This window comes from Balaenoptera borealis, assembly GCF_965194805.1.
Source record: "Balaenoptera borealis genome assembly, chromosome: 19".
Lineage (NCBI taxonomy): Eukaryota > Metazoa > Chordata > Mammalia > Artiodactyla > Balaenopteridae > Balaenoptera > Balaenoptera borealis.
Window position 1 is genome coordinate 4,311,876 of NC_138878.1, and position 27,996 is coordinate 4,339,871.

Genomic DNA, 27,996 nt, shown 5'->3' on the forward strand with positions numbered 1-27,996 from the left:
CGCACATCGTGATGAAGAGCGGCCCCCGCTTGCCACAACTGGAGAAAGCCCTAGCACAGAAACGAAGACCCAACATAGCAATCAATCAATCAATCAATCTTTAAACAAACAAAAAAAAAAGCAGGGGGAGGACTGTGCTCTTCCAAAAACTCAAACGTCACAAAAGGCTGTGGAAAAGTTCCAGATTACAGGAAGCTAAAGAGACAAGACAGGCACTTCCCTGGTGGCGCAGTGGTTAAGAATCCACCTGCCAATGCAGGGGACACGGGTTCGATCCCTGGTCCGGGAAGATCCCACGTGCTGTGGAGCAACTAAGCTCGTGCGCCACAACTACTGAGCCTCCGCTCTAGAGCCCACGAGCCACAACTACTGAGCCCACGTGCCAGAACTACTGAAGCCTGCACGCCTACAACCCGTGCTCCACAACAAGAGAAGCCACCACAATGAGAAGCCCATGCACCACAACGAAGAGTAGCCCCCGCTCACCGCAACTAGAGAAGAACCCGCGTGCAGCAACGAGGACCCAACACAGCCAAAAGTAAAATACATAAACTAATTTATTTAAAAACAAAGAGAAAGAAAAGAAACACATCAGGAAAAGGGGCACGCCCACAGCACACTTAGGGTAGAAATGAGCCCCTTCCCTGCAGCCCAGGCCGGGGGAGCCTGGCCCCAGAGGGCCGAGGGCTGTACAGCCTGGGGAAGGGGCAGGCCGAACTGGAAATACCCGTGTTCCTGCTACAGGAAAGCAAAGACACAATCTCAGCCCAAGGAAGGTAAGAAGGAGGAAAGACATTTGCCAGTCGCCCGCATGACCTACAGTTGGTTCTCCACGGATCTAACGAAGCCACAGGAAACAGCACTTTCTGCTTTCTACAGAAAGCAGGGGACACGGAGAACGACCACCACAACGCGGCACTAGGGGGCGCTGGAGCACAGCTTCCAAAGCTCCATCTCCAGAAACACGAGTTATTATATAGGCTGCCACCAAATCGACGTCCTCTGCCTGCAAAAGGACTCAGGAAAATAAGACGTCAGCCTCTGAGGTAAAAAAATCAGGATACAAAGGCATGATCAATAAGCACGTTGCTGCGTGTGCACTGTACACACTGTACAGGTTCCAAGGCAATCACTGGAACCACTGTGAACCCAGCCCCTGGGACAGTGTCCCGAGAACAGACGCAAAGCCAAGCCTCGCAGGGTTCAACGACAGAACCAAGCACAAAAAGTACAAAGTCTTCTCTCTCTTTTCCCAACCCAAGGAAACTGAATTTGGGAGATAGGAGGAAACATTAAGGACTAATAAACTGTTCCAAGCGACAAAAACTTTAATTTCATCTCTAAAATGAGGGTATGCCAGACTAAGCAACCTCCAAAGTTCCTCCCAGCTCCAAAAGGATCTCCTGGATATAACCAGGAGAAACACAGGTTTGGAAATGCTCTCAGACTAATATGGCTACCAGGTGGTTGGCCCCTGAACACATCATGCTGACCGAAAGAGGCCAGACTCAAAGGGCCACACATTGTATGATTCCCTTCATGTGAAATGTCCAGAAGAGGCAAATCCCTAGAGACAGAAGGTAGATGGTGGTTGCCAGAGGCTGGGCAGGGAGGGGATTACGGAGTCACCACTGACGGATATGAAGTTTCTTTTTTTTTTTTTTTTAAATACATCTTTACTGAAGTATAATTGCTTCACAATGCTGTGCTAGTTTCTGTTGTACAATCTTTCTGGAATGATGAAATGTTCTAAAATTGACTGTGGTGATAGTTGCACAACTCTGTGAATATACTAAAAACCACCAAAATGTACAGCTATTTAAATGGGAGAATTCCATGGCATGAAATTATTTCAACTAAATAAATGAATTAAAAAAAAAAATCAGGTCAGTACTTGCATTAAAAAAATCTAAATTTCTTTACACTTTTTTTTTGATCAGGACCCAGTACTTGAGGACGCTAACGACATCTACTGAGCAGTCACCGTGTGCTCTTAACTTTGGAAAGTGGTGTGGGTGACACTTCAGTGAACGCACAGCAGGAATTTCACTGATTTAACAGTATGGATTGAGCACCAACTACCCACACTGAACGGTGCTAGATTATGAGAATAAATTTTGAATAAGACAGAAATAAGGTTTGGGACATCATGACAATTACAGTTTCGTCACAGTGCAAGTGGACTGCAAGTTGCAAAGAGCATTACAAATGGCAGAAGCAGACAAAGGAAGAGGGACGCAGAGAAAGGCTTATTCCTCCAACTGCCTGGGTAGCAGCAGGATTCTGCTTACTTTCTTGGGGCCAAGGAGTCCTGAGAAGGGAACAAATGGACAAACTGTGACATGGCCACTCCCACAGAGAGCAACCCTCCTTAGGATTCAAATGTCAGCCTACTACAGTTTAGTGTTAGCTTCATGTGGTTTGTGTATTTCATTCTGACTACTAAAGTCCTATCAAAAGTTATTCTCTCACTTTTCCAAGTAGGATTTTTGATAGATTGGATGTAGTTCTTTTTTTTTTTTTTTTTTTAATTTTATTTATTTATTTATGGCTGTGTTGGGTCTTCGTTTCTGTGCGAGGGCTTTCTCCAGTTGCGGCGAGCGGGGGCCACTCTTCATCGCGGTGCGCGGGTCTCTCACTATCGTGGCCTCTCTTGTTGCGGAGCACAGGCTCCAGACGCGCAGGCTCAGCAATTGTGGCTCACGGGCCTAGTCGCTGCATGGCATGTGGGATCTTCCCAGACCAGGGCTCGAACCCGTGTCCCCTGCATTGGCAGGCAGATTCTCAACCACTGCGCCACCAAGGAAGCCCTGGCTGTATTTCTTTAAATGCTCTCGTGGAGAGTCTAAGCTAAAACTTGTTGCACAGACTGCAATCTCCAAATTAGAAAACATGATTCACTTAACAGAAATCCACTTTTACCAACTTTCAAGGCCTATTGTACATTACACAATGCCAGTTAAATTTTAACTTGTTTTGCTCTAAACTATTACTAAACAGCCCTCATTATACAATAACTTGGTATACAGACTTTTTATCACATGGAACAGAGCTGATAAATTAGGGAGTCAGTGCTTGTTATCTGGGATGGCCCTAGTAGAAAGAAGTTCAAAATTCCACCTATTTTCATATCCATTACAATCACCTTGGTGCTAATCTAGGAAGGGAAGGGAAGGGAAGGGGAAAAGCAGAACACCAATAAAAAACAAAACATTTGTCAAAATTCGTCAAACTATATACATTAAATGAATGAAATTCACTGCACATATATAACGCCTCCATAAAGCTGGTTTTTAAAAAGGAGCAGACACCAAGTTCAATTCATCTTTCCATCACCTGCAGTTAATGCAGTACTTGGCTTATAGCAGGTGCTCAAGAGTTCTGTTGAAAAAAATGAATTCATGTAGGGCTTCCCTGGTGGCGCAGTGGTTGAGAATCCGCCTGCTAATGCAGGGGACACGGGTTCGAGCCCTGGTCCGGGAAGATTCCACATGCCGCGGAGCAAGTAGGCCCGTGAACCACAACTACTGAGCCTGCGCGTCTGGAGCTTGTGCTCCACAACAAGAGAGGCCGCGATAGTGAGAGGCCCGCGCACCGCGATGAAGAGTGGCCCCCGCTCGCCACAACTAGAGAAAGCCCTCGCACAGAAACGAAGACCCAACACAGCCAAAAATAAATAAATAAATAAATAAATAAATAATAAAAATAAAGGGAAAAAAAATGAATTCAGGCAGAGGAGGAAGAAAAGCAAAGCTCACAACAAATACAAGTTCCAGGGCTGAGGAACGATGACCTCTCCCTACTCCACACCAATAGTTCCACTCCCAGATGTCAGCAGGATGACAAAACTCCAACTGAACTACTCATTGTTTCTTATGCTCCTGTTTTTACTATCACCAGAGATGCGCCAGCAGGGGCACAATTTTCATTTTTAAATATAAACTTTTAATATAGTCACGATATAACATTTAATTTTTAAAGGTAATATTTAAACATAATCAAGAAAACTGAATGAAAGCTTTACAGAAAACTTTAATAAGAGGATACCTATTCTGACCTAGAGGAAAATAATTCACAATTATCACGTGGTCTCCCAAACTAAAGAAAAATCAACTTCCAAAACGTTAAATCTTGAAGAGGAAAAAAAAGGGCAAAACAAACCATGGATGTACACCAGGGCAGGTCAACCTTTTGTAAGTCCATTTTCACTCCCCATCCCTACATGCCTGACCACCAAATAAGTCTTCTGTGTCCAGCGTGAAGGAGGCATTCTCTAGTCTTTCTTGCCCCCTCTCTTTTCTACTTAAACTTTTTAAAAACATATTTCGGGGGACTTCCCTGGCGGCACAGTGGTTAAGAATCCACCTGCCAATACAGGGGACACGGGTTCGAGCCCTGGTCCGAGAAGATCCCACATGCCGCGGAGCAACTAAGCCTATGCGCCACAACTACTGAGCCTGCGCTCTAGAGCCTGCGAGCCACAACTACTGAGCCCGCACGCCACATTTACTGAAACCCCGTGCGCCTAGAGCCTGTGCTCCACAATAAAAGAAGCACCACAATGATAAGCCCGCGCACTGCAACGAAGAGCATTGCCCGCACACTGCAACGAAGAGCATTCCCCGCTCACCACAACTAGAGAAAGCCCGAGCGCAGCAACAAAGACCCAACACAGCCAAAAATAAATAAAATAAATAAATGCATTAAAAAAATAAATAAAAACATATTTCACTAAGAACTCCCTATTTGCAGACAGATTCACTTTTCTGCCATAGATGCGGCTCATGTTCCTGTGGACAAAAAGTCAGTCTTTCCTTTAAAATTGAGGCACAGTAAAATTAAGAAGACTGACAGTACCAAGTGTCAATGAGGTTGCAGAAGGGGAATTAGGCACTGCTGGTGCAGACATGAAAGGATACCACCGCTTTGGAAAAGCTTGGCAGCTTCTTACAAAATAAAACATATACCTACCATATGACATATAACCATTCTACTTCTAGGTATTTTAACCATGAGAAATGAAAACATATGTCCACATAAAGACTTGCACATGAATGTAGTCAACAGCTTCATTCACAATAGTCAACGCTGGAACAACAAATATCCATCAAGAGGTGAAGAGATAACTTGTGGTCCATCCATACAATAGACTATTACTCAGCACTGAAAAGGAAGGAACTCTTACAACATGGGCAAATGTCAAAAATGTTATGCTGAGTGAAAGAAGGCAGATAGAAGAATACTCTCTATATAATTCCACATAAAGAAAATTCTAGAAAATAGAAACTTAGCCTATAGTGACAGAAAGCAGATCAGTAATTGCCTGGCTAAGGGATGGGGATTCATGGTGAAGGGGCATGAGGGAAATTTCTGGGCAATGAAAATGTTCTATATCTTTATCATGGTGACAGTTACCCTGGTATATACATTTGTCAAAACTCAAACTGCGGGCTTCCCTGGTGGCGCAGTGGTTGAGAATCTGCCTGCCAATGCAGGGGACACGGGTTCGAGCCCTGGTCTGGGAAGATCCCACATGCCGCGGAGCAGCTGGGCCCGTGAGCCACAACTACTGAGCCTGCGCGTCTAGAGCCTGTGCTCCGCAATAAGAGAGGCCGCGATAGTGAGAGGCCCGCGCACCGCGATGAAGAGTGGCCCCCGCTCACCGCAACTAGAAGAAGCCCTCGCACAGAAACGAAGACCCAACACAGCCAAAAAATAAATAAATAAATAAATAATAATTAAAAGGGAAAAAAAAAAAAAACCTCAAACTGCAAGCTTAAAATTGGTACATTTATTGTATTAAATTATACCTCAATATGGCTGACTTTTTAAATTAGACGCACATCTATAAATAAGGTGGATGAGGCAGCTGTATTATAAAAACAACTCTTGAAGACCAAAGACCACAATATTGATTTTTCATTTACATAAGTCGAATTCTTAAGTACTCTATAAATATTCACACATCAGGACTTTTTTTTTTTTTTTTTTAAGATTTCATGTTCCTTGGTTCAAAGACTCTAACTAGTGCTACACAACACCACCTAAACTAGTATGCATGTATTTGTATTTTGCTACCTGTTATCATTGTAACAGGCTTCTTTAAGCCTCCAACCCCAGATTGTTCATGACTGGCTTGGCCTTTATAACTGCCTAGATCCCCTGACCACCTACTCAAACTCCACACTACATACAGACAATAACTGCCAACAACGCTGAATCAAAACTAGCGTTGCATTAAACAGAATGCTACATGAGCAGAAACTTGTTAAACCCATCTGTTCTACAGGATTTTTCACTTAATGAAATATGCTGGAACCAAACCAGCAAAAGCTTGGCTACTGAAGGCCACCTGCCAGAAAGGAAAGTGCACCACTAAACCAGAGCTCCACATTAAAAGACATTCAGGAAAAAAGAAGTGTGACTACCTAAATTATTTTCTTCTAATCTAATGGTCACTGCCAATGGTCTCTTCAAACACCTTGGAAAATCTAGAGATGCCTAAGAAAAAGGACTCATGTTAGCTGTTACACACACCCCTCTCCTTCCAATTTTAAGGAGGAAGTATATAGAATATTCCCTTTCATGAATTACTTTGGTTGTTAATGAAAACCAAAGTTAGAAGAGTTGGTCGAAGCAGTAAAAGCTGCAAAATTACTATCTGCTGAATATAAAAGAATGCAAAAGCAGGTGCTGAGGGCTTGAGGACCACCATGCCTACTGAGGAAGCAGTCCACTGCTTACTTTCTCAATTTAACCACCACCTAATGGCCTGTTGAAAAATAGCCTCCGAAGGTTGTAATTATGGTGGTACAGTTTACTTTACCAGCCAAAACAACAGACTGCACTCCATTCTTAAATTATGTAAGTTCACTGTTATGATTAAAAAATCTTTTATTAGAAAAATGAAACTCGGGACTTCCTTGGTGGCACAGTGGTTAACACTCTCTGCTCCCAAGGCAAGGGGCCCAGGTTCAATCCCTGCTCAAGGAACTAGATCCCACATGCATGCTGCAACTAAGAGTTCACATGTCACAACTACGAAGCCCGAGAGCCACAACTAAGGAGACAGCCTGCCACAACTAAGACTCAGCACAACCAAATAAATAAATAAGTAAATAAATTTAATAAAAAAAAGAAAAATGAAACTCAAGACTTTCCAGAAAGTCTCCCTTATGGTAAATATGTGAGGCTCAGGACTTCAGTATCCTAGAAGTTTTTTTCACCCAATCAAGTCACAATACTCTGTTTTTCATACAAAGGCAGAAAACCAACCCCAGGAAGAGCTCACCAAGCAGGGGAACAGGGTCAGCTGTGCAGGACAAAGGCCTCAAGCAGTGCTTCTCCGCCTTGACTATACCTTAGGATCACCTGAGGATCCTCAGGCCACAATTCTGGGTTCAATGGTGGGAGGCAGGCTTCCTGTGTGACTCTGAGGTGCAGTCAGGGTTCAGAATCACTGAACACAGGGGCATTCCCACAACCCAGCGATTCAGGGATGGAAGAAACTAAGCAGACAACTGGAGGGAGGGCCAGCAGAGCTATTTCGACACTCAAGTATGCCCCCAAACCGGACAGAAGAAACTGTAAAACAATTGGAGAGGACTGTTCACTCTATAGGAGGACCCACTGCTTGATGAACAACAACCAGAGCAAATGTTTTCAAAATGGGAACTATTTTAGTGCTTTTAAGGATTTATTGATCATTAACAAGTTAACGGCAATCAGAAGAAAAACTATAATGCAACTAAGCTAGAAATAATTTGATAGAAAAATTCCACTCCAATGCAACTTTTCAGAAATGTCTTTTCCACAGAGACATTTCTTTGTAACTGAACTCATTTCCCATTTGCTCTTTTGACTCAGTGAAATCTTTCACCTCCAACATTCTGCTTTTTCAAAAATCACCTCCCAATCTAAACCAAGATCATTTTACCTCCTTAAGCTAGTCAATCTATCAAGCACTTGATTAGTAATAAGATGTCTCTCACACATACTTTTCATAATAATTTCACCTTCAGGGGATTCCAAAACCCTACAAGACTTGGTTCTGTTTCTTTCACCATTCTCTCTCCTCTGGGATGGCACCTGGATATTCCCCCGCTAATAAGCAGCTCACCTATTCTCAGCTTCAAGTATGTTGATGAATTCCAAACCCACATCTTCAACTTGGATTGCCCAACTACACTCCAGTTCCATATTTCAAGCTGCCAGCCCCTAGGCTCTTCCACTGTTATGTTCTAGCTTAACCTTAAAATAAAAAGGTCCATTATTTTCTCAAAACCAGGTTTTACACTTATGCCAATAGCAAACTTCACTGTTCTTCCAACCTTCTAGATGAGAAACCTTGAAGATTATCTTGAATTATATACCCCAATTCCTGGCACAATCTCATCAAAATGTTCAAGAATTTTTATTTGGTAAAAACAGTAGCAACTGCATGAATTGAAATAAGCATTCTAATTAAGTGATGCATCCTGACATCCCATACACCTACACCTGAGATCCAGAGAACAGGATCTCAATGAGTCAAAGGCAAGAGGAGAACCTTTCTGAACACAGAATATACCTCAATAATAAGATTACTAAAAGAAAATTGGGGGAATTCCCTGGTGGTCCAGTGGTTAGGACTCCACGCTCTCAATGCCAAGGGTCCAGGTTCAATCCCTGGATGGGGAACTAAGATCCACAAGCCACAGGGCACAGCCAAAATAAACAATTTTTTTTTGATGCATCTCATCTTCAATCCTAGTGTTACTGTCCAGCCCAAGCCCTTACAACCCCTCCATGCCAGGGTATCTGCAATAACCAAGATTAGACTTCAGCATCTCAATACCTAATAAAATGCTTGGCACATAAAAGACCCTCAAATGTTGACAGAATGGCCAACAGTCCTAAAACACTCTGTCACCAAACTAAACATTTTTATTGAACACCAATGGCATAGAAGATATAAAAAAAGATATTTTAAATGTTTAAGCAATATTTACTGCCTTCAAAAAACTTGGGGGACGGGACAAACACCTAACACATACTGAATGACTACTGTGGGTTAAACACTGCCCTAAAGGCATTTAATATACAGATCTCATTTAATCGTCACAATATTTCTAAAAAACAGTGATTCCCCTAACCTTTTTTGGGTGGCAGTAGACTCCCCCGAGGATACGATGTAAGCAAATTAAGCCCACTACCTAAAGAATGCACATACACATATTTTTGCACATGATTTCAGGACTTGCAGACCCTCTGATGCTCCTAATGTCCTATAGTACCCTGTTACTCAAAGTGTGGTCCCCAGCCCAGCACCAAAGGAATAACCCAGGAAATTATGCAGCTCTCAGGCCCCACCCCAGACCAACTGAAGCCAAATATGCCATTAACATGACCCGCAGCTGACTGTCAATGTAGGTTAAGTTCGAGAAGCAGCGGCTGTACCTCACACGGTCCCAGGGTCCTGCCGTGGGGTAAGCCCTGCATCCTGTGTACAGGATGTGTACAACACAGCTCCAAACTCCTCTGTTACGCTGGGTGACCGTTTATCATCCAAACTGGAGGCACCTTACACAGTGAAAGGACTGCATGAATTACCCTGGAACAGGTGTCAACTAGGACATATGGTCAACTCCTAACTGTAAGGGATACAGAGATGGGACCTAAACTCTTGGTGTAATGGCCTAAGCAATCTAGCCTCATCTCCGTGTGCACGTACGAGCCCAGCTACTCTAAATGTACTCACTACTCCTCGGCCCTCCATGCAGGCAGCTCCCTGGTGCCTGGTCCTCGGCCCTCCATGCAGGCAGCTCCCTGGTGCCTGGTCCTCGGCCCTCCATGCAGGCAGCTCCCTGGTGCCTGGTCCTCGGCCCTCCATGCAGGCAGCTCCCTGGTGCCTGGTCCTCGGCCCTCCATGCAGGCAGCTCCCTGGTGCCTCGTCCTCGGCCCTCCATGCAGGCAGCTCCCTGGTGCCTGGTCCTCGGCCCTCCATGCAGGCAGCTCCCTGGTGCCTCGTCCTCGGCCCTCCATGCAGGCAGCTCCCTGGTGCCTCGTCCTCGGCCCTCCATGCAGGCAGCTCCCTGGTGCCTCGTCCTCGGCCCTCCATGCAGGCAGCTCCCTGGTGCCTCGTCCTCGGCCCTCCATGCAGGCAGCTCCCTGGTGCCTGGTCCTCGGCCCTCCATGCAGGCAGCTCCCTGGCGCCTGGTCCTCGGCCCTCCATGCAGGCAGCTCCCTGGTGCCTCGTCCTCGGCCCTCCATGCAGGCAGCTCCCTGGTGCCTCGTCCTCGGCCCTCCATGCAGGCAGCTCCCTGGTGCCTGGTCCTCGGCCCTCCATGCAGGCAGCTCCCTGGTGCCTGGTCCTCGGCCCTCCATGCAGGCAGCTCCCTGGTGCCTCGTCCTCGGCCCTCCATGCAGGCAGCTCCCTGGTGCCTGGTGTTCGGCCCTCCATGCAGGCAGCTCCCTGGTGCCTCGTCCTCGGCCCTCCATGCAGGCAGCTCCCTGGTGCCTCGTCCTCGGCCCACCAAGCTCAACAGAGGCGTCACCCCCTCAGGGAAGTCATCGCAATCCCTATTTCTTTCAAACCCTTTTTCATACCTCACGGTAATTCTCACTTACCTACATGTTTCCGTAAATGAAGTACGATCTCCTTGTGTCTTTCAGTTCTGGATCCCATCCACTTAAGCACAATACTCAGACTCTAGTAAGTAGCTGTTGACCGAGTGAAGATGAAAACACTTGAGGTTCAGAGAAATAATCTTGCCCAAGAGCCCACGAACATAAAATGGGAGAGCCAGGACTGTAAACTGGGGCTGGCCTCAATGCACAAACACATAGATAATAAAGCAACAATAAAACTTAAGGAAGACTATAAGATATAGTAAGAAAGCATCAGACAGTCCAGGATGACGTGCTAAGGAGAAAGGACAGAGTCTTAAGTCTGAGGAGCCCAGAAGGAGGAAACGATAAACCTGGAAAAAGAGTGGGGAGGGATGAAGCGTCAGGTAAAGGACTTTGCGGCCATCCTCCCAATGTTCATTCTCTTCCTCCCCTGTTGGACAGTGGTCACCCAGTTCAGAAGGCTGACACACACCCACCCCCAACTCCAGAGGGGAGCCAGCACGGCATGCCACCCCTCTAGCCCAGAGCACTTGGTTCAGGGTGACCCAGAGGGCACAAAGCTCAGGGCACTGCCAAGAATTCCGGGACACACACACACTCTCTTGCGCCAGTCTGTGTGCTGGGCACAAATGTGAAGCCCGCAACTACTGTAGCCATTTTGCCATTGGGGGGAAAACTAGCCTTAGGATAATAGTGATACAACACAAGTGAAGAGAAACCAGGTCTTCAAAGATGTCACTGAACTGATGAATCAAACCAACCTTGAAGCCTGACCTACCTACAGAATTTCTAGTGCCGTGAGCCAGTAAATCTCTAGTTTATGGTGTAAACCAGTTAGAGCTGAGCTTTCTTTTACTTGTTATCTAAAGCATCCTAACTGAGACAGAAATGCAGGGAGTGATCCAGGGGATTCACACCAAGTAAGGTCACTCAAAAAGCAAAAAAAAGGGCTTCCCTGGTGGCGCAGTGGTTGAGAATCTGCCTGCCAATGCAGGGGACGCGGGTTAGAGATCTGGGAAGATCCCACATGCCGCGGAGCAACTAGGCCCGTGAGCCACAACTACTGAGCCTGCGCGTCTGGAGCCTGTGCTCCGCAACGGGAGAGGCCGCGATAATGAAAGGCCCGCGCACCGCGATGAAGAGTGGCCCCCGCTTGCCGCAACTAGAGAAAAGCCCTCGCACAGAAACGAAGACCCAACACAGCCAAAAATAAATAAATAAATAAATAAATAAAAAGTGTATAACTTTAAAAAAAAGCAAAAAAAAAAAAGTTAATCTGAAACCTAAGTCCTATTCACTCTCCCACATGGAATGCCCTCCTCCTTTCTCTCCATTTGCCCAAATCCTATTCATTTTCAAGGTCACTCATTGCCCACTTCCTTCACTCCCTGAATTCCCCCTGCAGAACTTGACACGTGCACCACCTAGTTCAACACATTACACATCTGAGAACCTGCCCCAATGGTTCCCTCTGCCTCAGTCACCTGCTGAGTCACCCGCTACCTACACAGGGTAAGAACGCTTTAGTTACCTTCCTGAGCAGCTACAAGCAGTAGCTAAAACAGCCTTCAGCAAACATGAGCCAGCTGATTGACAAATATTATATAAAAAGATCTTTCTCAATCTTTTTCAAATATTTCATAGTGTAACTTGCTTTTGATCAAATTAATATGTAGTTTAAAAATAAAAACATAAAAAAACTTCATGTTTTAATTTATCACTAATTATTTCCTCAATATTGCTAAGCAAAATGTATCTCCCATTCTGCCTCCAAGTAACCAATGAATTAAAGATGTTCATCTTTCAGTTTACAATACTGTGCTTTAATTATCTCTGGGAAATAAGATCATCCACTCACAATGAGAAACATCTAATAAATGGATCCAAAAAATGCCAAACATCACTGTTTTTAGTATGCATAAAATATAACTTGTGGATACTCCACAGTACTTAAAAATAACACTGAAGCAAAATGTTTAATAATCAAGAGTGTTTACAATACAAGAAATGGGGAAAAAATACTCAACAACATACAGCATAGTCCTAGGTTATTAAAAAAGAAAATGCATTATCACAAATACATTACAAAGAAGCTGCCTTGCTCCCTATGCCTCCCGTTCCAACTGGTCATCCCAGAGCCTTCGCTTCCTCCACCGCCTGCCCCAGGCTGAGTTGAGGCCTTCAGCACTTCTCAACTGGATCACTGAGTGCCTAACTGGTCTTCCTGCCCCCGGACTCATCCTTCACCCTCCAAACCACATGCAGCCACCACAGTGCTTTCTCTAAAACGTGAACCTGATTATTTTGGTCCCCAGGAACAGGCTTGCAAGGCCCCCGAGACCTTTCAAGACAAAAGGCTCCAGCAGAGCACGCAAGAGCCCCCAGGGCTGTGCCCCACAGCCCAGAACTGCAAGCTCAGGGCCATCCACACAGGGTCTCTTGCCCAGAGCGCCTTCTCTCCCGCCAGGAGGGGCGCCGCTGGCTTCTCCTCACATTACAGAACTCAGTTCCAAAGTCTCCTCTTTGGGAACTACTTTCCTAACAAACTGCTGAGTTACTCACTCTGGATTTCAATAGTTGATGGACTCTTTCCCACATTCAACCATGGACTTCCTGAATATACCGACGGTGTTATATCTTTCATTAATTTATTTATCAATAAATATTTTTGAGCATTTATTACATTCTAGGCCCGGGGAATGTAATGTTCAGTGAACAAAAGAAATCCTTGCCCTCATTAATCTTACATTCTAGTAGGAAGAAGAGAAAATGAACAAAATAACTATGTTAGGATATTAGATACAGGATATCAGAAGGTGGTAGGTGCTCTAAAGAAAAAGCAAGGCAAGAAGGTGGTGAGGGTTCAGGAGGCTGGATTTTAAAGAGGCCAGGGAGGCAGGCCGTCCTGAGAAGACATCACCCACACCGAAAGCCGCCCAGGGCCAGGCAGCAAGCTCGTGGACAGAGGGGGGGCGGCATGTTGCAGCAGAGGGTCTCGGGTAGAGAGGACTTACTTGTACTCATTTTTGTAGCACTTAGCTGAGCTCAAAAAGTAACCAGTGGATGGGGCTTCCCTGGTGGCACAGTGGTTGAGAATCCGCCTGCCAATGCGGGGGACACGGGTTTGAGCCCTGGTCCGGGAAGATCCCACATGCCGCGGAGCAAGTAAGCCTGTGCGCCACAACTACCAAAGCCCGTGCGCCACAACTACTGAAGCCCACGCACCTAGAGCCCGTGCTCCACAACAAGAGAAGCCACCGCAATGAGAAGCCCGCGCACCTCAACGAAGAGTAGCCCCCGCTTGCTGCAACTAGAGAAAGCCCATGGCAGCAACAAAGACCCAACACAGCCAAAAATAAGTAAATAAAACAAAATAATAAAATAAATAAATTTATTAAAAGTAAATAAATAACCAGTGGATGAATGATGACATTGGCTGAGATATTTAAGGTGACAAAGGTGGCGAACACAAAAAATAACTGAGACAAGCCAATGAAAAAGTTCTCTTTCCACACTCACTGCTGACACACATTTGGGCTCTCCACCTTGGAAGGTAGACAGCTCTGTGGCTCTTGAATTTGGGGATAACAGCATTTGTTCAGAGCAGGCCAACAAAGGATCAGTGCTATGGACCACTAACTGGGACTGGGAAAGCTATGGTGAAGGCATTTTATTTACATCAGTAATGGTCCTCTGATCTCAGCTACACCTGTTGAGAAACAGCCCAAAGAATGAAACAAAACAGCTTATTAGCTGATACACAGATCAGTCACCTGGATTCAAGAAACTACACAACAGAGATAAAGAGAGTTGTGAAACCCTTAAAGAAAGCTTAGAGGTCACCTGCATTCTTAATGCAAGAATTACAACCGATCTGAATACCTCAGGAGCAGCCCACCTCTTCTTCATCAGCTCTCATTACTACTATCAAGGTATTTCTAGGGAGGGCAAAGCTGTCCCGTGTGGTTCTGCACACCGTCATCCTGATCTTCATTTCTAGAACTGGAAACACCAAAACAAACCCTCGTGCAGGCCTGAACCTGACAGCCAGCCAGCTGCTCCCACATGCAGGACAGGATCCTGTGCCCGACAGTGGGGCCACTGGAGGGGAAGCAGACCCCTCAGCGCTCAAGAAAGCCTTCCTGAGTCCCAGGTCGCTCCTGGGCCCCTGTGCTCCTACCTTGGAGCACCTGCCAGACTCTAGCCAGACGACGGTCTGCGTACTGTGCCCTCCACCAGGCAGGGTCATGCTGTCCTTCCGCCACTCAGGCACTTGGCCCATTCGGGGCCAGCAGGCTGCAGGCCTCCAGGAAGGGCTGACTGACCAGGGAGGAGAGACACAGCACCCCCAGAATCAAAGTCCACAGGGCCCTCCAGGCTCGCTGTGCACGACATACGTGGGCGTCCTTCCTTTCTTCACAGGGAAGGGAGGAAGCTAACTCAGATCTGTTTTCAACCAAAAAGAAATCAATGGCAAAGAAACAAAATGGCAACGTATTTTACTTTCTGTCCACCTTAAAAAGAAAAGAAACTCATTTTTCAACATGTGTCAGGGGGTGAGAGGCAAACTCTTTCCAAACTGAGCTGCAGCAACTCTGTGTCCAGGACTAGTCATGGCTAGGATATTGCTACAGTGTCACTGCGTGTGTGAAGTTCAATTTACAGCCAGCTAAACCTCCAGCCAAAACTGAAGAGAACGCTTTTGAAGATTTTTGTTTTTAAAGCTATCTCTTAGCTCTTTCTCACTGAATAGAACTCTAGTCACAGATGAAAAAGGAAGTTTGTGCTCCTGGCACTTAACTCACACTGTGTAGTGTGGCACGGAAAAGCCAAGAATTCAGTAAGAACCAAGACGGAACCAAGAGTGATTATTTTAACACCAATTTGTGACAAACTGGAGACAAGAACTTCTGACAAATCCATGACCAGCAGCCAAAAGAAGGCAGCAAGAGTTTCCGACGGCAAACTGGCTTAATGCTCTGCACAAGTCCCCAAAGAGATCATGACCACAAACGGGCTTCGGGATGAATTAGGAATTTTGTTCCATCCCGCTGGGACATCAGACAGTCACAGTTAAATCGAGCTGTGGCCGAGTCTGTGCTGCCCGCACGCCGTCCACAAGGGCCCCATCTCACCGCACAGAGCACAGCAGTCTCTCGTGACTACGGGGAACATAATGTTCATGTATATATATATATGTATTTGTAATTGTGTTCTGCAGCTTATGAACCCCAACACAGGCCTCAGCATAGAGCAAGAGCTGGATAGATAGATGTGTGTTGAGAAGGAATCAGTCAATGAGTTATTTACTGAACTTCAAACAAAACTGAACTCTCAATTCTGAAGACCCAGCACGGCAGGTCTTCAAACAGCAACATTTTCAGGCTCCTCAGTTGGTTCTGTACCCAATTCACTCCACTCAGTGCTAAAATTAATATTATCTCTCAGAGAGCCACAAACCTGTACCTTTTGTTGTTGTTCATACCTAACCTAGACTGGAAAAGTCTTAAAATGTCCAAAATATGATTTGGTTAATCCTATTCATGGAAAAGTGCTCACCAGGTTAACGGAAAAGGCTGTAAACAAAACTATGTGGAGGGGGACTTCCCTGGTGGCACAGTGGTTAAGAACCCGCCTGCCAGTGCAGGGGACACGGATTCGAGCCCTGGTCCGGAAAGATCCCATATGCCGTGGAGCAACTAAGCCCGTGTACCACAACTACTGAGCCCGCGAGCCACAACTACTGAAGCCCGCACGTCTAGAGCCTGCGCTCTGCAACGAGAAGTCACCGCAATGAGAAGCCCGCGCACCACAACGAAGAGTAGCCCCACTCGCCCCAACTAGAGAAAGCCCACGTGCACCAACGAAGACCCAACACAGCCCCCAAAATTAATTAATTAATTAAAAAAAAAAAACTATGTGGAGGCTGTGACACGTGCATGTGGCTGAGGCCCCGGGGGGCTGAGGGAAACACAGACTGGGGGCCTAATTAGGAGTCCCTACTTAGTGTGTCTGCATGGCCAGCAGGGTGCCAGCTGACCTGATGAGAGAAGACCATGACCAAGGCTCCCAACTTAAAACATACTATTATATAAAAGGATCCCAAAGGTCTAAAATTTACCACAAAGAGTACCAACAGGAAGCATTTCAAAATATTAACAGAAGTCGGCTTCCCTGGTGGTGCAGTGGTTGAGAATCCGCCTGCCAATGCAGGGGACACGGGTTCGAGCCCTGGTCTGGGAAGATCCCACATGCCTCGGAGCAACTAGGCCCGTGAGCCACAGTTACTGAGCCTGCGCATCTGGAGCCTGTGCTCCGCAACAAGAGAGGCTGCGATAGTGAGAGGCCCGCGCACCGCGATGAAGAGTGGCCCCCACTTGCCACAACTAGAGAAAGCCCTCGCACAGAAACGAAGACCCAACACAGCCAAAAATAAATAAGTAAAATTAAAATATATATATATATATATTAACAGAAGTCATCTCAGAGTCGTGAGATATTAGGGATGATGTTTTTCCTAACATTTTCTTTATTTTCTAGGAGCATAATCAAGTACCTAATGCTTGTTTTAAAGGTACCCCCCAAAAAACATAAAGAGAATACTGTCCCCAAATGACCTTCCTTAACGACTCTATCCAACTATCACTGAGGACATTCAAGGGCTATTTGCCTTGCATTAATCTGCCTCAGATGACCCCAAAAGAATGTCCTAATTCTTCCCCCCCTCAAAGTTTGGAGATTGAAGACGCTTGAGGTGCCGAGGCGAGCAGAGCGAACACTTGAGATCTGGAGGAGAGCCAGAAGAGGGACACGCCCTCGCCACCCCATGCAGGACCCCAGGCGGGCCCCTGCACAGCCATCTCCTTCAGCAACGCTAACACAGAGCGCGACGACCCACTTCCTCGAACCCGTGACTTCCCACACATACCCACCTGCTGACAGGGCAGACGCCCGTCTAGGCTGGACTCTCAAGGTCCCTCGCCCCTCCTGACTTCGGTCCCGGCCCCTCACCCTACACACCAGTCACCCATCGAGCCCACGTGCTCCGGCGTACCGCAGGCTTTGAGACTTTGTTCCTCCGCGTGCTTTCCCCCCACACCCTGTCCCTGTGCTTCTCTGCCCAAATGTCACCTTTCTAGGAGAGTCGTCTTCCCAGCTTCCCCTGATGCTCCCCCTTTTCCAATCCGCGTGACGCTGCCACTCGTCCCCACCTCCACGGCACCCTCCCCACGGTGGCTCGTGGGAGGCCACCGTGAGCCCACGGGCACGGTTCTGCAGGGCAGGCACAGTGTGAGCGCGTGCCGCCCTCTTCCACACTCTCCCCGGCACCTCAGCACCCAGCGTCCTGAGTTCTCAGGGGCTCCCCACACCCTCCAGCTGCAGAGCCGTCTCCGGCTGGGTATCAGCCAAGGCGCCGCTTCCGGGAGCCCGTCCTTGACTTCCCAGGGCCACGCCGACAGACCTTGTGCCCTCCCTCCCGACACAGTCCTCAGTTTGGAATGACACAGGCATTACTGGGACTATCTGATTAGCATCTGTCTCCCTCACTAGACAGTAAGCTCCCTGGTAAGAGGGACAATGCCCGCCTCTGCTCATCACTCCATCCTCAGTGCCTGGTACACAGCAGCCACTCAATAACTACCTGCTGAATGAATGAATGAATGAATGCATGCATGCATGAATGAATGAAAGAATTTGACTGTATTGTTCACACCTCTGTTACAGGAATTAACACCCTAAAACAGTATTTACCAATTAGCCTGTTTCCCTCTCCCACTACCCTGTGAACTTCTAAAGCACAGAAACTCTCTTTTCAGCTCTATCCTGCTAATGCCTGGCCACCAAAATTTTTTGTGTGAACAATCACAAAAGATATAAAGTCCTTTACATGTAGTTCTGAATAAAGGTGTCTGGTATCCTACAAATTAATTCCAAAAAACACAGAAGGCTACCCCTAAAAGACTTGAGTTTGCATTTTATTAGAAGTAGTTGGATATGGTTTCTGGGGAGAGGACCTGACAGGAGAAATGGGAGAGTTTTTTTGGATTTTTTTCTTTCTTTTGCCATTGCAGTACTTTGATAAAAACAAAGTGGGAGCGACTTCCCTGGCAGTCCAGTGGTTAAGACTCCACACTTCCACTGCAGGGGGCATAGATGCGATCCCTGGTAAGGGAACTAAGATTGCGGCGTGGCAAAAAAAAATAATGATAAATAATGATATATAAATAAACAAAAACACAAACGGGGAGGTGAACAAAGCCTGATTTTGGAGAAGACGGGGAAAACCCAGGTTCGTTACCAATTCCCCACAATTCACTAGGGTTGATGACCTACCAACCTCTCCAACAAAAGGTTTGTCCTCTCAGTAATCTTCTTTAGTGCAGAGTTGACCAAGAGACAAGAATTTAATTTTGAATCATTTTTTTTACAATACAGAAACTGAACAGCATGGCTGCTATAATAAAGGGATTGAACGTCTTCAAGATATCATTTCTTTTTTAAAAAATGGTTTGGGCATTTTAATAGTCATAAATTTCTACAGCACTTCCACAGCTCTCAGTATACTGGGTCCCAGGGGACCACTTTAACCTCCAGAACACCTGCTCCATCCCCTGGCAAAATCTGGTAAAAATAAGAACACTTCCTATACTTGAATAGATGCCTTCAATAATTTTAGAAACAAGACTAGCTCCAAAAAATCCAGCTCAGTGACTACCTGGTTAGAAGAGACTGCATCATGAGAAAAGGGAACAAAAACAACAATGCCCAAACAGAAAAAGGCACATAAGACAGACATCAAGGTGAGGACCAAGGATCAGGGAGGAAGAGAGTGACATACTTTTTACTTTAAATATTTCTGTTTCAGAAATTGCAAGTCTTTATTTTGTATTTAAAAATAAAATCAGCGGGACCTCCCTGGTGGCGCAGTGGTTAAGAATCCGCCTGCCAATGCAGGGGACACGGGTTCGACCCCTGGTCTGGGAAGTTCCCACATGCCTTGGAGCAACAAAGCCCGTGTGCCACAGCTACTGAGCCTGCGCTCTAGAGCCCGCGAGCCACAACTACTGAGCCCGCATGCCACAACGACTGAAGCCCTTGCGCCTAGAGCCCATGCTCCACAATGAGAAGCCACAGCAATGAGAAGCCCACGCACCGCAACGGAGAGTAGCCCCCGCTCGCCACAACTAGCGAAAGCCTGCGCACAGAAACAAAGACCGACACAGCCAAAAATAAATTAACTAATTAATTAAAAATAAAATCAGTAAGAACATTCACCAAAATGCACTCTACACAAAATCTTGTAATAATTCGTAGCAGATTAGCAACCCTTAGTAATTACTAACACATTAATGTCTTTAAACATGTAAACCTTTATTTCATTCACTTGGCCATTGCATGAACCTTCACTGAGGAACTACCATGGGGAAGTCACACTGTGAAACATCAGGCCTTTATCAGTTCGGCCAAGTAGAAAAGGCAAAGGATAGAAGTTCAAAGACCTGCTCTTCAGTCCCTGATAGCTCATTTAAGAGCCATGAGACTTCACATCACAACCTTTTTAAACTTTTTTTTTTTAATTTATTTATTGATTCATTTATTTTTGGCTGCACTGGGTCTTTGCTGCTGCGCACGGGCATTCTCTAGTTGTGGCGAGCGGGGGCTACTCTTCCTTGCGGTGCGCAGGCTTCTCATTGTGGTGGCTTCTCTTGTTGTGGAGCACGGGCTCTAGGTGCACGGGCTTCAGTAGTTGTGGCACGCGGGCTCAGCAGTTGTGGCTCGTGGGCTCTAGAGCACAGGCTCAGTAGTTGCGGTGCATGGGCTTAGTTGCTCAGCGGCATGTGGGATCTTCCTGGACCAGGGCTTGAACCCGTGTCCCCTGTACTGGCAGGCGGATTCTTAACCAATGCGCCACCAGGGAAGTCCCACAACCTCTTGAGTCTCACTTTATTCATCTGTAAAATGGTGATAATAACAATACATTACAGAGTTGCCGTAAGGATCAAACCAGTCACGGCACTTCATGAACCATGCAGCTTATACACTGCACAACTTTCTCCACATGCTGATTGTTGCAATGCTTAATTTTATAATAAGTATGTTCTTCCTTATCCAATTATCAGGTCTACCCAGAGGACTACTCTCCCGGGTCTCAAATAAATACACACATCTTGGCAGCCACTTAAGGGGAATTACTACTTAAATATCGAGAGAAGTTTTTTATAACATCAGGCAAGAATCTCTGAAAACTCCAGAATTAAATGTCATTTTCAAATTCTCTTCTATTTCCCTCCCCAAGTCCTATCACAAGAAAAAAATTGATGTTTTCAAAAAAAAAAAATAGAAAGGGTATATATTTTAACGATGATAGTCTCTCAAAAGAGGCAACTGCTTCACTCCCCTGGAGTTATGAACTGTCTGAAATAGGAGAGACACAAACAAGAGGAACACTAGAAATCCTCTTGACAATTATCAGAATACCAAATAAATTCACAAGTTGACTGGCCCTGACTAAACTTAAATGAATATAATAAAATTTAAAATGTATTGCTTATGTCCAGAGCAAAGGATACCATCATGTTTATGCAAGAACAATTAAACCATGCAGACTAACTCATTAGACCAAAAGGCAAATCAAAATTTCCCGCACAGAGCCATGTATTAAATGTTCTTGGGCAGGGCTAGTTCTAGTTCACAAGGCCCATGGCTTGCAACATGTAATTTATACAGATATCCAGCTTTATTCAACATATTTTAAAACATAGAAATGGGTATTTTTGACTTGTACTCACAATAATGATAAACTTCTATTTTTGTGAACAGTGAGGAGAGTAAGTTGAGAAAATGGTCTGAAAAGCTGTCCCCACCACTTCAGTGCAACCAGTGCACCTCATGGGACTAAAGCCCCAGGAGCAGAGGAGGGGGGGGGGGTCGTGCTATTCATGGGACCCCTCCCTTCCCACCCCAGCCAGCTCGTTCACAGTAACAGGTCTGTAACACGAACCCCTCTATTTTGCGCAGTCTTTTTTTTTTTGTTTAATTTTTTAAATTTATTTATTTTATTTTTGGCTGTGTTGGTTCTTTGTTTCTGTGCGAGGGCTTTCTCTAGTTGCGGCGAGCGGTGGCCACTCTTCATCACGGTGCGCGGGCCTCTCACTATCGCAGCCTCTCTTGTTGCGGAGCACAGGCTCAGTAGCTGTGGCTCACGGGCCTAGTTGCTCCGCGGCATGTGGGATCTTCCCAGACCAGGGCTCGAACCCGTGTCCCTGCATTGGCAGGCGGATTCTCAACCACTGCGCCACCAGGGAAGCCCTGCGCAGTCTTAAATGTGCGTTTTTTCCTACATTCAGTTTCTTACAGCAGGAATACCTCTAATATTATTCAATTAACATTTAAGTTTTTTTTTTTCACAGTAGCTCCAATGACAACATAAGTTTGCAGCTGTCATGGTGAATCTTTTGAAACTTTAAAGACTACTTGCCACAAAAGAGCTCAGGCATGCCAGCATTTCTTCATAAAATAAGTACAAATGGGGAAACAAAATTGTACCACCAGAAAAAGAGAGAAAGAGAGAGAGAGGGCAAGAAAGAGAAAGAGAAAGGCAGGCAGCTATATGTAAAACTCAGGTACCAAAGGCACAAGAGTGGGGCACCAGCCTTTCTATTAGGAGGTACTTTCATTCCTAATGTACTACTTGTGAGACTTAAATCAGAGACTGTAGGCTTACGAGATGGCCCTTGAGCTGATACCAGAAAAATAAACTGAGAACTGATCTGAAGAATGACAACCAGTAAAGCTGCAGACGAAGCCCAGGAGGGAGGGGCCCGAGGGACGAGAGCAGGCGTCCTCCGCTCGCAGACCCTTGGTGCAGACCTGGGCTAACACACTCCAGGCACATGGTCATCTCTCAATTCTCAAGTGAGCCAGAAAGGGAAAGTCCAGGAAGACACGCTGTATTCTCTCACTCCCTGCCCCAAACCACACTTCCACTCTACACCTCACGGACCCTGTTCCCAGGAGAGGGCAACCTGAGCACCGTGCCTTTCAAAACAGGGAGCAGCATGGAGCTATTGGTTTCTTGGGTCTCCTGCTGAAAATGGGGTCATGTCTGAGGAGCTTTTAAACAGTCAGAAAGTAGCCCACTCATGAAAAGTCTACACTCTGAAGACTCCACATCTAGGTTTACAATAGGTTCTACAATTTCTGATCCTTGAAACAAATAGTACTATAAACCTACCCCACGGGCTATCTTTATTTTGCCTATTGTTCTTAGTACAGACTGCACTGACAGAAACGGTCTCAGAAAGACCTATTGGGAGATCACGTCAATAAACAGGAAAACTGCAGTCCAAGCGCATGTAAGTCTTTGGAAATGAACATCTACACTGCTGAAGTAGCACTAAAGTGACAAATGACAGTAATCCAGTGGCCCAAGGCCAGTAAATTCCATTGCAAACAGATTTATCTGTCTTGTGCCACAGTGATTCTTGCATGTGTGGCAGTAAAGACAACTGTAACAGCGTAATTACAAATTCAAAAGCAAGTGCTTCCCACTGTTTTCATATTTAGTATACTATCAGTAAGAAGTGTCCTCAGCCACCACCCTTAATGTGCCACTTGAAAAACCAGATCCATTAACAGCAAGTACTTGCCTGTCTGAAATTTGTAAAAACACAAGAACAAACAAAAAATAACCTTGATGAACTATAATTCAAATAGAGATAATACAACTTTTCTCAATTACTTCAATATTACATTCTGAACACAGCACAAAGGAAATGTGCCACTAGGCCTGGCATTAAATAATCATTAAGCTTTGGAATTCCTTTCTCCTTTAAGTTTTCCTATGCGAACCACTATTCAAATCACTTCAGTTCCACATAAAAAAGCTCTCGAATATATGTTCTAACTGTTGCTCTAGAAAGGAATTTGGAATGAGGCGGTCCACTTACTATTTGCTCATTTCAGGACACTGGTCCCCACAAGACAGGCTCCAGAGGGTGAGGGTGAGGCCCTGGATAAGGCTCATCTCCACGGCTCCTGTGTAGAAACCACTGAGGCGACCATCAACGCACAAGCTTTAAATGGCTTATCTAGTCTTAGGACATGTTTCAAGATTTTGCTGTCACTATGCAAAGGAAAACTGGTATCTACAAATATCCCGTATTTCAAATAATTTTATTTACTTCAGTTGCTCACTATGAAACTCCAATAAAAATGTATCTCTTTGGAGAACTACTAATACAGCTGTCACTTACAAAGATATTCAACGATACAGCAACACTCTACCATATGCTGTAAACCAGATCCAAGAAATTCCACAGTGTAAAATGTGGGCGCCACATTGCTGTATGTGAGGCAGTGGAAAGATGAGGGCGAGCCCGCTGCACAGGACCAGGACGGGGGCAGCCACACCATGTCCAAATAGGGTGTATGAGGCATTATCGTAGAGACTTCACTATAAATGACTGCAATGATCACAAAAATCTCTTCTGGTTTACGACAGAATTGGTCAGTTCAAATTAATTACCCCAAATCATTTTAATCAGTTCCCTCATGCCAACAAATGTCAGAGATGTACTTTCACTTCAACTGTCAAAGTTCGTTGTATTTGTTAAAATGCGTTGAAAACTACTGGCATTAGAAATGTTTCTAAGTTTTGCACTGCTTCATGTCAATCCAGGGAAAAGTGTTCAATCAATGGTATGGAAATAGGCTATAAACTATATAAATGTTTTAAATTGTAACCTTAAATATCCAATTTTAAAATAGGACCCTTGGGGCTTCCCTGGTGGCACAGTGGTTGAGAATCTGCCTGCCAATGCAGGGGACACCGGTTCGAGCCCTGGTCTGGGAAGATCCCACATGCCGCGGAGCAACTGGGCCCGTGAGCCACAACTACTGAGCCTGCGCATCTGGAGCCTGTGCTCCGCAACAGGAGAGGCCGCGATAGTGAGAAGCCCGCGCACCGCGATGAAGAGTGGCCCCCACTTGCCACAACTAGAGAAAGCCCTCGCACAGAAACGAAGACCCAACACAGCCATAAATAAATAAATAAATAAATAAATAAATAAATAAATAAATAAATTTTAAAAAATTAGAAAAAATTACTTGATGAGGAAAACTGTGATTAAAGTAAGAACTTGTCTAAAATTATAAATTTGGAAACCATTTATATAAAAAAAGGACCCTTATAAAAACTTAATAAAAGAAAAAAAAATAAAATAGGACCCTTACTGTTAATTTGTGATTGATATCCCCAATAATAAACAAGTAACATGCATAATAACAAATAACAGTGCTTAGCAGAGGGCGAGAGCCCAACCAATATTTGTTGAATTAATGAATGGCCATGACTATGGCAGGACCTTCAGGACAGCAGGTAACTGAATAAAACAAAATTATTAAAATGCTTAGCCTGACTCAAGCAGGATCCAATCATTAAATCCTATCACCTATGATTTCATTACTTGTTTTCATTACTATTCTTCTAAAAAGAAAATTATGAAAAAAAAGAAAGAAAAATATGAGAACTCATACTATTTCTTTTCCTACCTTCTGCATGCTACAACTTAAAAGCATTTTAATGATACTTTAATTTTTTTTACAAATTTATTTATTTTATTTTTGGCTGCATTGGGTCTTTGTTGCTGCGCACGGGTTTTCTCTAGTTGCAGCGTGCGGGCGCGCTGGCTTCTCACTGCGGTGACTTCTCTTGTTGCGGAGCATGGGCTCTAGGCACGCGGGCTTCAGTAGTTGTGGCACGTGGGCTCAGTAGTTGTGGCACGTGGGCTCAGTAGCTGTGGCACACGGGCTTAGTTGCTTCGCGGCATGTGGGATCTTCCCAGACCAGGGCTCGAACCCATGTCCCCTGCATTGGCAGGAGGATTCTTAATCTCTGCGCCACCAGGGAAGCCCTAATCAAACTTTAAAAGAATAAACCCAAAGTGCTGCTAACATTTATGTTCAGCTAACTGTTGCCACTCCAATTTTCTAAAGATGTGTATAGGCAATATTGCTACATAAAACATAAATACTAGGACATTTATGAAAATAAATGAAATTACAATCACTTTTACCTATTATCACTACTCATTAACATTTCAATTTGCATCGTGATTGGTGCTTCTGATAACGGAAGTGGGGACGCAGTGGTTAAGAATCCGCCTGCCAATGCAGAGGACACGGGTTCGAGCCCTGGTCCGGGAAGACCCCACATGCCGCGGAGCAACTAAGCCCGTGCGCCACAACTACTGAGCCCATGTGCCACAACTACTGAAGCTGGCGTACCTAGAGCCCGTGCTCCGCAACAAGAGAAGCCACCGCCATAAGAAGGCTGCGCACCGCAACGAAGAGTAGCTCGCCACAACTAGAGAAAGCCCGTGCGCAGCAACAAAGACCCAACGCAGCCAAAAATAATAATAAAATTTTAAAAAATTTTTTTAAATAGCAAAGCTTAATTTAAAAAAAAATTTAAGTTGAGAAAAAGGCAAACACCAAATCTCTTAAGGAAAGAAATCTTTAAATTGCACACTTGTGAAACTTATTCAACCACTACTAAGCCCTTTTTTTTGTGCAAAGAACTATACTGAGTTACTTTAAAACGCAGATGTACAAGTGAACAAAAGTTTAAAGGGGAAAGTTATAGAGCAAACTAAAGTGCCAAAAATTTAACAAAATTGCTGCTTCCTGTAAGATCTCATTTTTTTTTTTAAGTTATCGAGTCTCAAATTCCACGACACGCGTTAATTCCAATAGTTACTAAAACCGACTCCATTCCCAAAAGGGCAAGAAAAACCAATAGCTTTGAAAGGGTTAAGATTTACCGGCCACCAGTTTTCCAACAGCTACTTTGCTTCATTTTCCCTTATTTAATACAACAGCACACTGAGATGATATAAAAACGTTCAATAACTTCTAGGGCTTAGAAGTCAACACATCAGCGGTCCACAGCAAGCCTGACAAATAACACCACATGCCGATTTTTATCCAGACCAATTGTATTTGGGGGAGTGGGGAGAGGGAATAAGAGTTCAACTCTACACTCATATCTCCCTAAAAGCGTACGTTTTACTCTTTCTTTCCACTACGGGATTAGCACAAACGACCCCTAAGATACCGCTCTGACAAGGTGCGTTAGTAGTGTCAACCAGGCTGAGGCGGATTCGTGCAAAAGATGTCACTCAAAGGCAGGTACAAGTATGGTCCTGGCGAGTTATTTCGAGTTTTCTTTGCACCAGTAACCTTAGGCTGCTTCTTAATGACCTGAGTCTAAAAGTCAGAACACCGGCAAGCCGCCCCCCCCCGCCCTGGGTCAATCAAACTGCGAAAGCAGCCTTTGGGGCCATGAGAAAAACGGGCACCCCCGAATCTTGGTGGCTCGTTCCGGGCAGAGAGGCGACCACAGGGCGTGGAAGGCTTTGCCGCCTCGGGGCCTCCCGAAGATTCCCGGCTGCCTCCCGGGGCAGCCAGGGCCCCATCTGCACCGCCGGCTCGCCCCGCGGTCCAGCCCCGAGGTTAACCCCTTCGCGCCCCCCACGCCCTCTCCAGGCCGGCCCGGGCGCCCCCTCTCCGCCGCCCCTCTGATGTGGGGCCCCGTGGGCTCTGGCACGGGGCAGGCCGGGCTGCAGGCGGCCGAGGCGCGGAGGCGGCGGGAGGCTCGGGGCCTAGTCCCGGGCAGCGTGTCCCGGCGCCCTCCCCCACTCCCACACGCTCGCTCGGGGCCGCGGTGCGCCCGCCCGCCAGTCCGCCCCGGCGCCAGCCCGCCCGCGGCCCGGGGCTCCTTCCCGCCGGTGGCGCCGGCCGGCTGCTACCTGCGGGTTGCGGAGGGCCATGGCGGCCCGTTTCAATGAGCCTCGGCGCTCCTCCGACTCCTCACGCTGCTTCCCCCGCCGCCGCCATCTTCTCGCCCGCACATACACACTCGCATCGGCCGCCGCGCCTGCGCACTGGCCGCGTGCCGCGGGGCGCGGGGAGGCCGGGCGCGCCGCTGCGCATGCGCGGCCGACAGGTGGGCGTGCGCGGCGGGAGTCGGCCCGGGGCGGACCGCGAGCCCGCGGCTCTCAGCGGATGCGGGCCCGCCCGCCGCGGACCAGGAGCTCCCGGGTCCGGCTGCGGCGCCGGAGGGGAAAGGGCAGTGGACGGAGGTGATAACGCCAAAGCGCCCGGTCGGCTCGGGTTTCTCACCAGCCGGGAGGCCACCTGGGTGCTGGGCGGGACTCTGGATGTCCGGAGCCCGGGAGCCGCGGCCTGAAGTCCGCCCGCGCCCCCGAACCCCAGGGTCGTCCTGGGCCGGGGTCTCCGAAGTGCGCGCAGAAGATCTCAGAGTAGTCCCAGTTTATGGAGGTCACATCCGTCCATTCATTAATTTATTCACTTTTCATTCAT

The 27,996-nt window shown here is 46.3% G+C and overlaps 1 protein-coding gene across 1 annotated transcript in view; it reads right to left on the minus strand.

Moving 5' to 3' along the window:
* Nucleotides 1–27,538, minus strand: part of USP10 (ubiquitin specific peptidase 10) — a gene marked incomplete at its 5' end in the record, with an annotated part of 72,687 nt that extends 45,149 nt beyond the window's left edge. The window contains 2 exon segments of the mRNA XM_082366864.1: nt 27,423–27,478; nt 27,481–27,538. Coding sequence (XP_082222990.1) covers nt 27,423–27,478; nt 27,481–27,538 — 114 coding nt within the window.
* Between the last annotated feature and the right edge of the window lie 458 nt (nt 27,539–27,996).